Source organism: Schistocerca americana, chromosome 2 (genome assembly GCF_021461395.2).
Source record: "Schistocerca americana isolate TAMUIC-IGC-003095 chromosome 2, iqSchAmer2.1, whole genome shotgun sequence".
In the NCBI taxonomy this organism is placed as follows: domain Eukaryota; kingdom Metazoa; phylum Arthropoda; class Insecta; order Orthoptera; family Acrididae; genus Schistocerca; species Schistocerca americana.
The window spans coordinates 770,776,129-770,792,247 of record NC_060120.1 but is presented as its reverse complement, the minus strand read 5'-3'; the positions used below and the strand labels follow the sequence as shown (position 1 = coordinate 770,792,247).

At 43.5% G+C, this 16,119-nt stretch overlaps 1 protein-coding gene across 1 annotated transcript in view; it reads right to left on the bottom strand.

The window, feature by feature from the left end:
- Positions 1 to 3,338, bottom strand: part of LOC124594772 (Y+L amino acid transporter 2) — a 337,307-nt gene extending 333,969 nt beyond the window's left edge. The window contains exon 1 of the mRNA XM_047133170.1: positions 2,691 to 3,338. Coding sequence (XP_046989126.1) covers positions 2,691 to 3,030 — 340 coding nt within the window. The 5' untranslated portion in view covers positions 3,031 to 3,338. The remainder of the gene's footprint in view (positions 1 to 2,690) is intronic.
- Between the last annotated feature and the right edge of the window lie 12,781 nt (positions 3,339 to 16,119).

Sequence of the window (16,119 nt, the reverse complement as noted above, 5' to 3'; positions counted from 1 at the left end):
TATGACGTCACAAACACAGATGCGTGAAAAAATGCCGCTTTAACTTGTAACTAGAAATAATGTTTATAATCAGGTCCCGAGTTAAATAAACATTGTATGGAGTACTTGTATTTTGAGTACTATGTTCCTTAATTTGGATACCTGTACATTATGCATAGTTCTTCGTACGAGCGTTAGGTAATTTCAAAGGTATTTTCATGGATACATGGAAACGACTTTTTTTCGATATTACACTACCAACACAGTTCTATTTTTTTGTTTCTAATTGAAAACTGGCAAAATGAATACCCAAGCAATGTCGGGGTTGTCAGCTAGTAACATGCATATTTCACAGACATAGTTAGTTGGAGGAATGCGGCACAGAACACTAAGTTTTCTTTTTACTATCTTTAGGGAATTTTTGTTTATACGTCTTTTTTGAGGGTGGTTTTTCTGCCTCCTATAGCTCACTACATACGCCTCTGCATGCTTTAACAATAGCTTAAACAGCATATTCTACAAAACAAAAACCCCACAATAAGTGGGTACTAAGAGTTGGTTATTATACAGTAAACAAAAAAGCACATTAACAACACTCAAGAGAATAAATATGGTGATCGCTCAGTAGAATGTTTGACGTGTATACGCAGACTGCAGCGGCGAATGAAAATTTGTACCAAGGCTGGGATTCCAATCAAGGGCTCCTGCTCAGTAGGCAGATCGCTAACCACTACGCCACCCTCGCACAGTGACTTGTTACAACTGTACAGGCTACCCTAGAACGCCTCCTCTCTCAAAGGAAGATGCAAAGCCACTGTGCCGGCGAGACCCAGGTTCGAATACAGGCGTTAATACAATTTTTCATTTGTCGCTTCTGTCTCCATATACACATCACGGAAGCTGATCAGGTCTCTGGAAACATAATTGCATTTGAGAAGACACTCTGATGAAAGAATGACAGCTGGTGCAGTGCTTATAGTATCCAAATTGCACAGAGATGTTATTTGGTTGGTGCATAAGTTAGTAGCGTTTTTCACAAGTACGACAGATACACATAACAGATACTTTGGTCATCAATAATATATTCTCACTGGCTATTTACAACAGTCCGGCAACGCTGGGGTAACTTGATTCCCCGACTGTAGAAATTACGTGGTTTTTGGCGAAGAACTCGTGTAACCATGTTCGGAACACATTTTCATCCTGAAAGAAAATTCCTAGAAACTTGTTCGATAGGGTGTGGAAAAGGTGAAAATTTGCGGGGGTAAGATCCGGTGAATAAGGTGGGTGCGGAGCGGGCACACGTTATCTTAGAGTACCATCACTTCACGCAGTCTTCCCAGTCGTCGTTATTCGACTGCCTCTACAAGACGTCTCAGTTGTTCACCATAAATTTCAGCAGTGATGGTTACACCTCTTCGAAGTAATTCGCAGTACACCATACCGTCGCTGATTTACCATATGCATAAATATTATCTTCTGTGGATGAGTGCAGCTCTTTGTACAGGGAGTTACTGCTTTATTTACTCTCAACAGTTCCTTCCTTTTCCTTATGTTAGCATGAAAATCCGTTTTTCGTCACTAGGAATGAGACAGGATAGGAATGGTTGGTGTTCACGAGCAACTTGATGGCTACCAAGTAGAGATGCACCGATTTCTATTTTTAAAGAATGCAGAGGCGTATGTAGTGAGCTTTTGGAAGGAGAAAAAGCACCCTTCAAAAAGACGTGTAAACAAAATTCCCCAAAGATAGCGAAAAATGCTGATTTCTATGATTTTGACTTTGAGCAGTGGTTCCCAACAGGTGGTCCGCTGACCCCCAGGGGTCCGCGAGCTATGCCAGAGGGGTGCGCAAGATGCTATTAGAATAAAAAATATGTTAAATATATTTCATATGATAACAGATTTTTTGTTTTGGCCGCTTCCTGCATGAGCAGTTTTAAGCTCAATAGTTTTTCAATAATGAATATGTCAATGTTTTTCTAAGTATCCAAAATAGAAAACGTATAAAAAGACAATTTGGCTTTTTTAGGTACTTGATACTGTGATATGACAAGGTATCAATCATGCTCGATGAGGGTGTCCTCGAGAAAATTTTGTTGGGAACCCCTGACTTACAGCATGCAGTGCCCAACAACCGGTTTTTGAACCTTTCCTAATGCATGCAAATGTCGAACAAGGGTGGGATCCCATCACATTTGCCAATTCTCGAATACAATGACGTGAACAATTGTGGATTAATGCCTTTACACGACCTTCATCAAACCCTGAAAATCTTCCTGAACGTTGAGGATCAATAATGTCAAAACTATCTTCCTTAAAACGAGAAAACCATTTCCTTGCCGTGTTATGTCCAAAGGCTTTATCCCAATACACGGAGCAAATGTAACTGCTTGCCTCCGCTGCTCTCACCCCTCTACTGAAGTCAAACAGAAGAATATACCCGCAATGTTCCGATTTCTCCATTTGGCATTCCATTTCCTAAGGTCCACAGCACTGCTATCTTCATATGACAAAATGACAATATGTAAACTCAAATAGCAACAGTGAACTACGAATAAAAAATGGCAATCGATAAATAAACCCAAACTGTAATAACAATATGCAGAACTTATGCACCGGCCTAATAGTTGGAGGAATATAGTGCAGGAAAAAAAATTATTTTATCTCACGGGGAGTTGGGCTGGTTGTTTAGCAGGGGCACCACTCACCGAGTTCGGCGTAGCACAGGGCTCCGATCATGGAGAGCATGCCCGACAGCACCCACACGATGAGGCCGAGCCCCACGGAACCAGCATACTGCAGCACGCCTTTGGGCGACACGAAGATGCCGGAGCCGATGATGACGCCTACGATCATCGCGACGCCATCGAGCAGCCCCAGCTCCTTCTTGAGCTTGATGGACGGCGTGCTGCCACTCGCGGCCGCGGCGTCGACGTCGTCGCCACCGGGGCCGTTGCCTGTCAACGCGTCTCTGTCCATAACACGCAGTGGAGTCTTTTCGTTCACGATGGCCGATTCCATGATCGATCCTGCCTCTTGCTTTGACATAACGCCCCGCTTCGTTAAGGATCTCACAGATAAATTCCTGTCCCTCTATGGAGGATCTACTTCCGGCAGTAACACTACTCGGTTTGCACACAAAGATTTAGGTGTCAAACTACTCGCTGCAACGTCATGATTGTGGGCAGGGATGATGTCCGGCTGGGGGGCTGGCCGGTTACGCAGAGGACGCGCTGACGCAACAACTGTAGCGACCACGTGGGGCGGCCATGCGGCGTGCGGCTCGGGACTGCCGCGAACTGACTTCCCTCCCGCGCGACACGTACACGCCGACTGGCGCGCCCGCGCCTCCGACAAACTCCTCACACCGTTTGCTCAGGGGAGGGGGCGGCTCTCTTTGCGTTCCCGCCGTTTCCCTCCCCGCCAGCAGCGCGCGTCCGCTTTCCCACGTCGCGCCGCCAGCCCCCACCACACGGCAAACATAACACAAACGCGCCGGCGGACAGAGCCACCTAGCGGCTGCTTCCTGTACCGCGGAAGTGCCGCAGTTGGCCGCAGGGGGCTTGGGGGGGTACGTTCGGTTTCCCAATGATTCTCTCCGACAGCAGCAACCGAGCTGTGTTGGTAATCACCAACCCCTGCCCACGACCCCCTGCGAAAACACAAGCTCCATTTCTCTTTTGCTTTTACGAATGAAAATCTTCAGTCACCAGTCTCGCCACTGATACAAAAGAAAGTACAGTTTGAAACTAGGACGACTAGTATTTGACCATGGTTTTAAGGGAGAAGACCAGCTTCTGACCATGATTTTAAGGGAGACTGAAGGGGACATAGTCGCAATAAATTACATTTGCGCAATTACGTCACATTTGTGATACATATATTTTCAAGACAAGCGTTTCATTATCTGCATCTAATGCGATGCATGTAAATGATGTAGTATGAAATTTGAGCATTTGATTTCACCAGACGCTTGTCGTCTTCTTCAACAGTTTAAACACAGAATTGTGCTTCTCGTAGGTTACATTCGCATTATCTGCACAGTATGTCTAAATTAAATAAATTCAGTGAAGACATGATCAGACAGCGAATAGCATTAGCTGTCTCATCAGCCATTTTATGATCAAAATACCTTACAATCAGAGGGAACATCTTCACGTTTTTGTGGTTGGAGCCATTGGTTGCAATACAGAAAAAGTTGCTTGATTTAGCTGGATCTTTCATGACATCAGTGAAATTCTGAACGCTTTTTCGAGCCAAAACCTTTTCTCGGTTAGAATTTGAAGGAAGGTCAGCGTTGGCCGTAATATTGATGGTATATTGATAGCAAAATCGATTTTCAATCAGATAGTGATCATCTTCAGTGCTGTAGGGTACAAATTAAACTCATAGGCACTGGTATCAAGTTATTATCAGTAACCAAAACTAAGAAACGATCACAATAACTCAATAACTCTCGGTTGCTTCTGCCTTTGTTCGACAGCGTGTGCTCGTCCTAACCAAATTAGGGTGATGGGGAAACAACCTCCGAAAATTTATTTCCACAAACCGTACATCTGTAGCTAACACTGTGTTTGAAAGTGAAAAACTATTGCCAGGTCACCTGCATCGTTTTTAATGTCCTTGCTGTCACTAACAAAATATTTGAGACTACCTGAGATGCCTTCCCTTCTCTTTCGTTCCGCTTCCGTACAAGAATTTTAGATGCAATCGGCATTATCCATATGAGCGATGTTGAAGTTACGCTTAAGTAGCCCACAGTAAGCTTGTGTGCATCACTTCAGAAGAGATAACGTAACGATTGTGGTTAAATATGAATGCCTCTATAATCCGCTTTCGGTTGTTACTTCCGGGCTTCCTACGGTTCGCGCGGCTTCCCCCGTCGGAGGTTCGACTACTCTCTCGGGCATGGGTGTGTGTGTGTTGTCCTTAGCGCAAGTTAGTTTAAGTTAGATTAAGTAGTGTGTAAGCCTAGGGACCCATGATCTCAGCAGTTTGGTCCCATAGGAACTTATCAAAAATTTTCAAATTTTTTGTTACTATCGTGTCTTATTTGTGCCATAGCTGCTGATCAGTAAGAGGTGAGCGCATCGTTGGTTGTCAGTACCTATTGCGGAACAAGTAAACATTCCCCCTGGCAAGGCCCCCCTAGACGCCTTGGTTATGGCACTATTTCTCTGCTCCTACTATTCTCTTGAGCCATATCATTTTCTTTTCGGAGAAGCTCGGACAGAAAAAAGGTTGTATGTTGTCAAAAGTATCGGTTACTATACGAAAACGTTTCGAGATCTGTCGGTGAGATAATCTGACCTTTCGGTAGTAACATCGTCGGTCTGGTATTTATAACAGTGATCAATGACGAAATGTGCTCGAGAAAGAGGCAGTCGTTAAGGGAGTCGGGAGGTTTGAAATAATAACTGCTGTAATGCGGGAGATCACGGGACGTACGGGAAAGTTGGTCACCCTATCTGGAATATCATATAGCTCAAGTACAGAACAACCACTGGTTGAAAAAAAGAGGGGGAGCGAGAAACATTACACAACATTGTCCCAGAAATTAATTAAAGTTACTAGCAAGGATTTGGAGAGGATTGTCTTGATTGTCAGCCGCATGCAGGAAATACAAAAGTCCTCTGTCCCATTTGCTGCCTGTCGGAATATCTGGCGGAAAACAAACGCGAGTCATTAATGGGGCACCTAACCGTTCAAGAGAAAAAAAGAAGAAGAAAAAGAAAGCTTTCGTAACAACTCGTACCCCTCCACCAATTCTGCAGAGACCCACGCAGTAATTTCAGGAAAACCAACCAAGTATCACCTTCTCGAAGCCTCTACAGTCCACAACTGTCCAGTTCACTAACTGAGAAACACTAAAATATCTCCCACTAACACTCGATCTAAAGCTAACTGGCAACCACCACCAAACCACACAGCTCGAGTGTGTGCGACCCGTACCAGACAGGACAAACACGGCATATTGAACGAATACAAAGAAGGGCAACACGAATCGTCACAGGTTTGTCTGACCTGCGGGACAGGAGGTGTTGAAAAATTTGATCTGGTAGACACATGCAAGTAAGCCGGCCGAACTGGCCGTGCGGTTAAAGGCGCTGCAGTCTGGAACCGCAAGACGGCTACGGTCGCAGGTTCGAATCCTGCCTCGGGCATGGATGTTTGTGATGTCCTTAGGTTGGTTAGGTTTAACTAGTTCTAAGTTCTAGGGGACTAATGACCTCAGCAGTTGAGTCCCATAGTGCTCAGAGCCATTTGAACCAACACATGCAAATAAAAGCCAGCTGTACTGCGAAAGCCTATTCCCAAAGCTTCAAGGAACAGTTTCAAGTTAGAAATCTATGAGTACTCTATAAAGGCTTACGTATCATCGCTACCGCACAGTCCTCTAATGTTGTTGTTGTCTTCAGTCCTGAGACAGGTTTGATGCAGCTCTCCATGCTACTCTGTCCTGTGCAAGCTGCTTCATCTCCCAGAACTTACTGCGACCTACATCCTTCTGAATCTGCTTAGTATTCATCTCTTGGTCTCCCTCTACGATTTTTACCCTCCACGCTGCCCTCCAATGCTAAATTGGTGATCTCTCGATGTCTCAGAACATGTCCTACCAACCGATCCCTTCTTCTAGTCAAGTTGTGCCACAAACTCCTCTTCTCCCCAATTCTATTCAATACCTCCTCATTAGTTATGTGATCTACCCACCCAATCTTCAGCATTCTTCTGTAGCACCACATTTCGAAAGATTCTATTCTCTTCTTGTCCAAACTATTTATCGTCCATGTTTCACTTCCATACATGGCTACACTCCATACAAATACTTTCAGAAACGACTTCCTGACACTTAAATCTACACTCGATGTTAACAAATTTCTCTTGTTCAGAAACGCTTTCCTTGCCATTGCCAGTCTACATTTTATATCCTCTCTACTTCGGCCATCATCAGTTATTTTGCTCCCCAAATAGCAAAACTCCTTTACTACTTTAAGTGTCTCATTTCCTAATTTAATTCTATCAGCATCACCCGACTTAATTCGACTACATTCCATTATCCTCGTTTTGCTTTTGTTGACGTTCATCTTATATCCTCCTTTCAAGACGCTGTCCATTCCGTTCAACTGCTCTTACAAGTCCTTTGCTGTCTCTGACAGAATTGCAATGTCATCGGCGAACCTCAACGTTTTTATTTCTTCTCCATCGACTTTAATACCTACTCCGAATTTTTCTTTTGTTTCCTTTACTGCTTGCTCAATGTACAGATTGAATAACGTCGGGGAGAGGCTACAACCCTGTCTCACTCCCTTCCCAACCGCTGCTTCCCTTTCATGCCCCTCGACTCTTATAACTGCCCTCTGGTTTCTGTACAAATTGTAAATAGCCTTTCGCTCCCTGTATTTTACCCCTGCCACCTTTAGAATTTGAAAGAGAGTATTCCAGTCAACATTGTCAAAAGCTTTCTCTAAGTCTACAAATGCTAGAAATGTAGGTTTGCCTTTCCTTAATCTATTTTCTAAGATAAGTCGTAGGGTCAGTATTGCCTCACGTGTTCCAACATTTCTGCGGAATCCAAACTGATCTTCGCCGAGGTAGGCTTCTACCAGTTTTTCCATTCGTCTGTAAAGAATTCGCGTTAGTATTTTGCAGCTGTGACTTATTAAACTGATAGTTCGGTAATTTTCACATCTGTCAACACCCGCTTTCTTTGGGATTGGAATTATTATATTCTTCTTGAAGTCTGAGGGTACTTCTCCTGTCTCATACATCTTGCTCACCAGATGGTAGAGTTTTGTCAGGACTGGCTCTCCCAAGGCCGTCAGTAGTTCCAATGGAATGTTGTCTACTCCCGGGGCCTTGTTTCGACTCAGGTCTTTCAGTGCTCTGTCAGACTCATCACGCAGTATCGTATCTCCCACTTCATATTCATCTACATCCTCTTCCATTTCTATAATATTGTCCTCAAGTACATCGCCCTTGTATTGACCCTCTATATACTCCTTCCACCTTTCTGCTTTCCCTTCTTTGCTTAGAACTGGGTTTCCATCTGAGCTCTTGATATTCATACAAGTGGCTCTCTTTTCTCCAAAGGTCTCTTTAATTTTCCTGTAGGCAGTATCTATCTTACCCCTAGTGAGATAAGCCTCTACATCCTTACATTTGTCCTCTAGCCATCCCTGCTTAGCCATTTTGCACTTCCTGTCGATCTCATTTTTGAGACGTTTGCATTCCCTTTTGCCTGCTTCATTTACTGCGTTTTTATATTTTCTCCTTTCATCAATTAAATTCAATATTTCTTCTGTTACCGAAGGATTTCTACTAGCCCTCGTCTTTTTACCTACTTGATCCTCTGCTGCCTTCACAACTTCATCCCTCAGAGCTACCCATTCTTCTTCTACTGTATTTCTTTCCCCCATTCCTGTCAATTGTTCCCTTATGGTCTCCCTGAAACTCTGTACAACCTCTGGTTCTTTCAGTTTATCCAGGTCCCTTCTCCTTAAATTCCCACCTTTTAGCAGTTTCTTCAGTTTTAATCTACAGTTCATAACCAATAGATTGTGGTCAGAGTCCACATCTGCCCCTGGAAATGTCTTATAATTTAAAACCTGGTTCCTAAATCTCTGTCTTACCATTATATAATCTATCTGATACCTTTTAGTATCTCCAGGATTCTTCCATGTATACAACCTTCTTTTATGATTCTTGAACAAAGTGTTAGCTATGATTAAGTTATGCTCTGTGCAAAATTCTGCCGGACGGTTTCCTCTTTCATTTCTCTCCCCCAATCCATATTTACCCACTATGTTTCCTTCTCTCCCTTTTCCTACTCTCGAATTCCAGTCACCCATGACTATTAAATTTTCGTCTCCCTTCGCTACCTGAATAATTTCTTTTATCTCCCCATACATTTCATCAATTTCTTCATCATCTGCAGAGCTAGTTGTCATATAAACTTGTACTACTGTAGTAGGCGTGGGCTTCGTATCTGTCTTGGTCACAATAATGCGTTCACTGTGCTGTTTGCAGTAGCTTACCCGAACTCCTATTTTTTATTCATTATTAAACCGACTCCTGCATTACCCCTATTTGATTTTGTATTTATAACCGTGTATTCACCTGACCAAAAGCCTTGTTCCTCTGGCCACCGAACTTCACTAATTCCCACTATATCTAACTTCAACCAATCCATTTCCCTTTTTAAATTTTCTAACCTACCTGCCCGATTAAGGGATCTGGCATTCCACGCTCCGATCCGTAGAACGCCAGTTTTCTTTCTCCTGATAACGACCTCTTCCTGAGTAGTCCCCGCCCGGAGATCCGAATGGGGGGCTATTTTACCTCCGGAATATTTTACCCAAGAGGACGCCATCATCATTTAACCATACAGTAAAGCTGCATGCCCTCGGGAAAAATTACGGCCGTAGTTTCCCCTTGCTTTCAGCCGTTCGCAGTACCAGCACAGCAAGGCCGTTTTGGTTAGTGTTGCAAGGCCAGATCAGTCAATCATTCAGACTGTTGCCCCTGCAACTACTGAAAAGGCTGCTGCCCCTCTTCAGGAACCAGACGTTTGTCTGGCCTCTCAATAGATACCCCTCCGTTGTGGTTGCACCTACGGTACGGCCATCTGTATCGCTGAGGCACGCAAGCCCCCCACCAACGGCAAGGTCCATGGTTCAAGGTTGTAGGAGTCCTCTAACTCAAAAATCAATTAATTACAGTGCATGTAGAGGTATCTAAGTATTCATTGTAATCGCGCTTGATAAGCGAACTGAACGAGATGAAACATGGAGCACTGCCAGGCAATCCACAGTGCTTTGGAGAATATACTTATAGATGTAAATGTAGATCACTCCCTCTCCAATCCCATATGCATCCAAATCCGTCATCTGCAAGATGTTACCCAGGAACCCACATGCACATCATCCGTCCAAGCTTAGGTGTAGCGAGGATTCGATTTCCAGGGCGTCTTCTCAACAAATCGTCATCGTTATAAAGAGAACGAGTAATAGAACACAAAACGGCACTATACGGTGTATTTATTGATGTTATTATGTATTTAAGTTATTATGGGTCGTTTAGCTAGTAAATTATAATATTCGTCATCAAGCATAGATCAGTCAGTAAACTTTTATTGTCGATAATATCTCCATGTGAGATGTGTGTCTGTGTAGCATTAAACATTGTTAAGAGATGACAGTGAACATTTACGCATACTTGTACATGTCGGAAAGACATATATTTTCAACAAGTGGTACACTTTCAAACAATTACGAGTTAGAGAGTTGGGATAGCAGCACAGAATGACGGCCACGAAGAGAGAATTACATGGAAAAGAATTTCCATCTTGCTCAGTGCTGACAACACATGCACGGTTTCCACTTCGTAGGCCCGTCGATCGTCTGCTATGGTTGAAATAATGAAGTAAGTTTAGTGTTTCATGTCTCGTCGGCAGCTAAGGTCATTAGAGACGGAGCATTGTGCCGATTTTAAAATACCGGAATTTCATGGCTTGGCCATTTCAAGGTACCATCACGACATTCGCCTAGAGCAAACAGCGAAGCCACGGAAAACCAAAATCTGAATGGCGGCTTTGAGGTTGAATACGGGTCTCCCGAATGCGAATCTAGTGCATTAGGTCCTAAGCCACCCGCTCAGTGCCATGGTGGAAATGGCACACGAAGATCACAAGCTTTCGTGAAAGCGCAGAATATGGGCGTTTAAGTTCAGATATAGTATTTGTTAAGAGTAATAAATATGAAACTAAATTAAGCACATTGTGAAAACGTTCGATCGCAGAAGTTGACAATTGCTGGCTACTGCACGATTTTTGCTGCCTTTTGCCGACACATAGACCTACTTATTTGAACTATAGCTTGTGACAGTTTTCTCTGCGGTTTCACCCTCTTCTTCTAATCGGTACTTGTCGGTAAAGTCGTTCCGTTTGTCTTCTACTTGCGGTCCCTATCAACCTTAGCAATCAATGAATAATTGCGTTAGAATAGTATCAATTTAATTTCGTCCTCATTACCTCAAATAAGCAGCACGTTTGAATGTGAACGTTCCTATAATACGCCATCAAGAAATATTCGTACTTACACGACTTCCTCGTTACAGTAAATCAGAAAATACTAATGCTTCGCCGGCCGGGGTGGCCGAGCGGTTCTAGGGGCTACAGTCTGGAACCGCGCGACCGCTACGGTCGCAGGTTCGAATCCTGCCTCGGGCATGGATGTGTGTAGTGTACTTAGGTTAGTTAGGTTTAAGTAGTTCTAAGTTCTAGGGGACTGATGACCTCAGCAGTTAAGTCCCATAGTGCTCAGAGCCATTTGAACCATTTGAACTAATACTTCACCTTTCGATAAACATCTGTTTTACCCAGAATGAGATTTTCGCTCTGCAGCGGAGTGCGCGCTGATATGAAACTTCCTGGCAGATTAAAGCTGTGTGCCGGACCGAGACTCGAACTCGGGACCTTTGCCTTTCGCGGGCAAGCGCTCTACCAGGAGAGCAGGAGAACTTTTGTAAAGTTTGGAAGGTAGGAGACGAGGTACTGGCAGAAGTAAAAGCTGTGATGACAGGGCGTGAGTCGTGCTTGGGTAGCTCAGTTGGTAGAGCACTTGCTCGCGAGTTAGACACTGGACTCGCATTCGGAAGGACGACGGTTCAATCCCGCGTCCGGCCATCCTGATTTAGGTTTTCCGTGATTTCCCTAAATCACTCCAGGCAAATGCCGGGATGGTTCCTCTGAAAGGGCACGGCCGACTTCCTTCCCCATCCTTCCCTAATCCGATGAGACCGATGACCAAGCTGTCGGGTCTTCCCCAAACCAACCAACCAACTTGCTCGCGAAAGGCAAAGGTCCCGAGATCGAGTCTCTGTCCGGCACACAGTATTAATCTGCCAGGAAGTTTCATCTGTTTTACCGCCATAAAAAGTGCAATAAGTGAGAACTGGCCAATAAGACGAAAACATTTCTTGGAGCGAAGTTGTAGATCACTAAAACATGTTTTCAAAATGTCAAAGAAAGTTTCGAGAAACCTAGTTGATTAGTAAATATCACCATTTATCAGTTTTATGCAAATCGCTTTGTTAATGACTGTCTATTGTTTACTTTCTGTTCGATGTTTTTTTTTAGTATTCACTCTTGCTGTTTCATTTATTTAATCAGTACTATCATTTTCTGTATGTTGTTGCCCCTTTGTCGAAAACGTACGCTTTCTGTCGCTTATTTTATTGACAACTGCTAAATCTGGCAGTGGAGGAGGCATCAGTGGTCAACTGACCAATGTTTGCCGGCCGCGGTGGCCGTGCAGTTCTGGCGTTGCAGTCCGGAACCGCGGGACTGCTACGGTCGCAGGTTCGAATCCTGCCTCGGGCATGGGTGTGTGTGATGTCCTTAGGTTAGTTAGGTTTAAGTAGTTCTAAGTTCTAGGGGACTTATGACCTAAGATGTTGAGTCCCATAGTGCTCAGAGCCATTTGAACCATTTGACCAATGTTTGGTTAAACTAGTCAGTGAAAGCCAGCGCGATGTATTAACATATAACGTGTGGTGAAAGTATTGGCGACGGGGTGGATCTGACAGAGCGAAGAAAATAGGTATACACACGTTTATTCAGGGTTCACACGAGAAATATATTATTTTGGTGAATGCCGTGGTGTTGCTCACGGAAAGGGTGGCAAATCTCACTAGAACGATCATTATACTAAAAAATACATTGAGAACTGAGTCCCACATTTATCGATCGTCAGTTCAAAAATCCACCTTAAAAGAAACTGTTTATTCTGACGCATCATACGGTTACATGTAAAACGAAGTGGATAAATCAATTTTATGTTGATCGTGACGTTACAATGATTTTTCAAAATCTGTAATGGAAATGGTGGCAAAATGGAATAATGAGTGGGGTTCTCGAGTAAAATCGAGTAGGTCACATTGAAGATCTGCTTCTGATGTTGCAATTCACAGTAGCACTGAATGTCTTAACGGTGATGAGGTATCTGCCTGGGTGAGTTTCATTGGTGAGCATTTGCAAGCAAATGAAGATGAATGACAATTCGAACTCTTAAGATACTATGAAGGACGATAATGGATACTTCCTAAAGAACGAGACGAAACGAAAACGGGTAATCTAAAGGTTAAATAAAATTATATTATTCGTTGGAAAAATAAATAAGTACATGAAAGCCGTGATAAGCTTTCGAAACACAAGCTATTCCATTTTGTCTGACGTGTAGTAAGAGGCCAGAAGCAAAGACCAACAAGAGAAATGTTGAAATTGCTGGACCACAAGTTTATGAAGTGGAGACATATTTCCTTTCAGATATGTTCTTGGATAAAGTTGCGAATGGTGTACAGAGTAACTGAAATTACTTCTTAGAATGATCATTTGTCCGAAAAAGGAAGGAACCGTTCAAATCTAAAGACGACAGTAAGCTGCCTTTCACGTTCTGTTATTTCAGCTGCAAGACCGAGATCCTTCCAATAAATAAGCAGATATAGAGAAAATATTCGGCGAATGGACTGGCCTCCCCATTCCTCCGACCTACACCTCGTGGAGCACGTGTGGCATGTGTGGGGGAGACTTGTTACAGGACGTCCACGTGCACCAACGACCATCTAGGTGTTTTCAACCGCGTTACCACAACAACTCCTTATCAGCCTCGTGGCCAGTCCGGAAGCACGTAGCACATGCCATTCGTGGTGATCACTCGTCTTATTAGGAGCCATGTCCCGACTTTTGTAATGTCCAGGGGACCATCACGAACCGCTGTGCCTTCAGTGTAATTATTTGTATTTGAGTTAAGATGTCACTTCTATTAGTCTCATAGCGTGTTTCTTTCAGGTACCGTCTGTACTCTACTGAATTGTACCGTACTGCAGCAGTTCTTCCTACGTATGGTTTAAGTACCATCGAGCTACGTTACTTGGCACACTCTCATCATGTGAAAGTTGCTTTGTCCTTAAACTTTTCACACCAGTGTTAAATCTTGATGCCTGCAATTTTGTTAAGTTGATAAAAGGTGATATTTACTTACTAACTAGTTTTCGTCAACTTCGCAGGGATTCCGAAAACCCTCTTTGATGTTCTACTAATTTTCTCTTATACAGTTTTGCATCAACTTGGTCAGTTCTCAGATATTGCATGTAAAACACACACACACACACACACACACACACACACACACACACACACACACAGAGAGAGAGAGAGAGAGAGAGAGAGAGAGAGAGAGAGAGATTGTCATATTGTGCATACTAGCCGTTTCTCTCTTCTATTTAGGGAGGGGTTTGAACCCCCTAAACTCCCTCCCTCTCCCCCCCCCCCCCCTCTGTTGCTACACCCATGCGTACAGGTCTCAAAATCAAAGGCATCACAGCTTCATCAAATATATCTTAATGTATATAATCCTTTTAATCAATGGCTGAAATGTAGTATCGGGGAGTCCCTATCAGCCCCTCTCCGCAATCTACTCTGCCCCACCAGTTAAAAAAACCGATTTTGAGTGGAGTGGTATTGCTGCAACATAGCTTACAGACACCATATCTTCCAGCAATGACTGCACTTTACGCGAAAAAAAGTTGATGCTGGACTGGGAACTTCCCTTGTCTCCTGGGCTACTTCTCTCTGGATGGAGAGAACCGATGGTTGCTCAACAGAATTTCGCCATCTCCTAGTTCTCGAGTGCTTTTCAAGCCAGAACATGAAAGAAGACCCTTCTGGACTGGGTACAAACTATGACTTGGAGGCTGTCAGCGTCTTGTTGTGAAAGACTAGATGAAACTGAAATGCCATGACGCGTGTTATTCAGCCAGTTCCTGAAAAAAATCTGGTAAGATGCTGATGGAGCAATTTAATAGTTCTGTTAGTTGTCGTGAATACTGGAGACCACTCTCTGGTAACGGAAACTGTTCAGAAGACCGATAACTCGATAATGTGACACGAGTTTGTATAAATCTACAATGGAGCATGCTCTATATTTTGTAAATCAAACGAAAGATGTAATTGAAAATGAACTCATTGTAACTGTTAATTAGTGGTATTGCGTCATCTGTGGAATTTGGTGATTATGTACACGAATTGCAGTTCTTCCTCGACAAAGGTGGCTGAAAATGCCAATGAATTCTGTAGGAAGGAGCTGAAACAGTTTCAAGATCGTAACATGTGAAAATCACCCACGATCTTGATTTTTAGACATTAAGCAGAAATATTTGGCCTGTGTTAAACAGATGCATTTGACAGTTATGAACAAACTATTTATAGAACACTAATGCTGAATCCTCTGAAGCGTAATTTCACCACAGCCGAACAGTCGGGAGGACACAGCAGAAGATCATTCTGCTTTTTAAGCGTTTTAAGATGTGTAAATACAGCTGGCAATTGCACTTAAAATGTACGCCAGTGTTTTGAAGTGATCTACTTGAAGCCCAACTTCGCCAAAACACAGATCTGTACATTTAAGTCGTAAGCAGAGAACTTGTGAGATAACAAGCGAGTTGTGGCGCCCTGAAAATATTCTGAGTTCGGAGTTGGCGTGGCCGCGCGGTGGCCTCTCGGCGGGCCGCGGCCCGGCAGCAACCACATGGTGTCGAACATTAGCTGAGCATCAGGGGTGGCCCCAGAGTGTGGTCCAACCTCGTGGCTGGGAATTCCATGGTGACGCTGTGTCGATGAAGGAGACACAATGGGAGTGCCAAAGATGACCGACTTTGTGAAACCTTAATGACAGACATTTCACTGTTCGTATAGAAATTAATTGTAGCCAGATGAATCATGATACCTCAAAAAGAAACGTGTACATTACCATTATTTGCACGACGATTCTGATGGTGTAATCAGATTTTCGATATCTTTATTAGTTTAAGGTTTAGTATCAGACTGTAAATTATACAAGTACCACCCAGCAACGACGAATTTCCAAAATCTAAACGGTTCATCCAATTTCGTCGATCGATGTGTCTTTGGAAAGCTATTAGTGTAAACCTACACTACTGGCCATTAAAATTGCTACTCCACGAAGATGACGTGCTACAGACGCGAAATTTAACCCACAGGAAGAAGATGCTATGATATGCAAATGACTAGCTTTTCAGATTATTCACACAAGGTTGGCGCCGGTGGTGACGCCTACAACG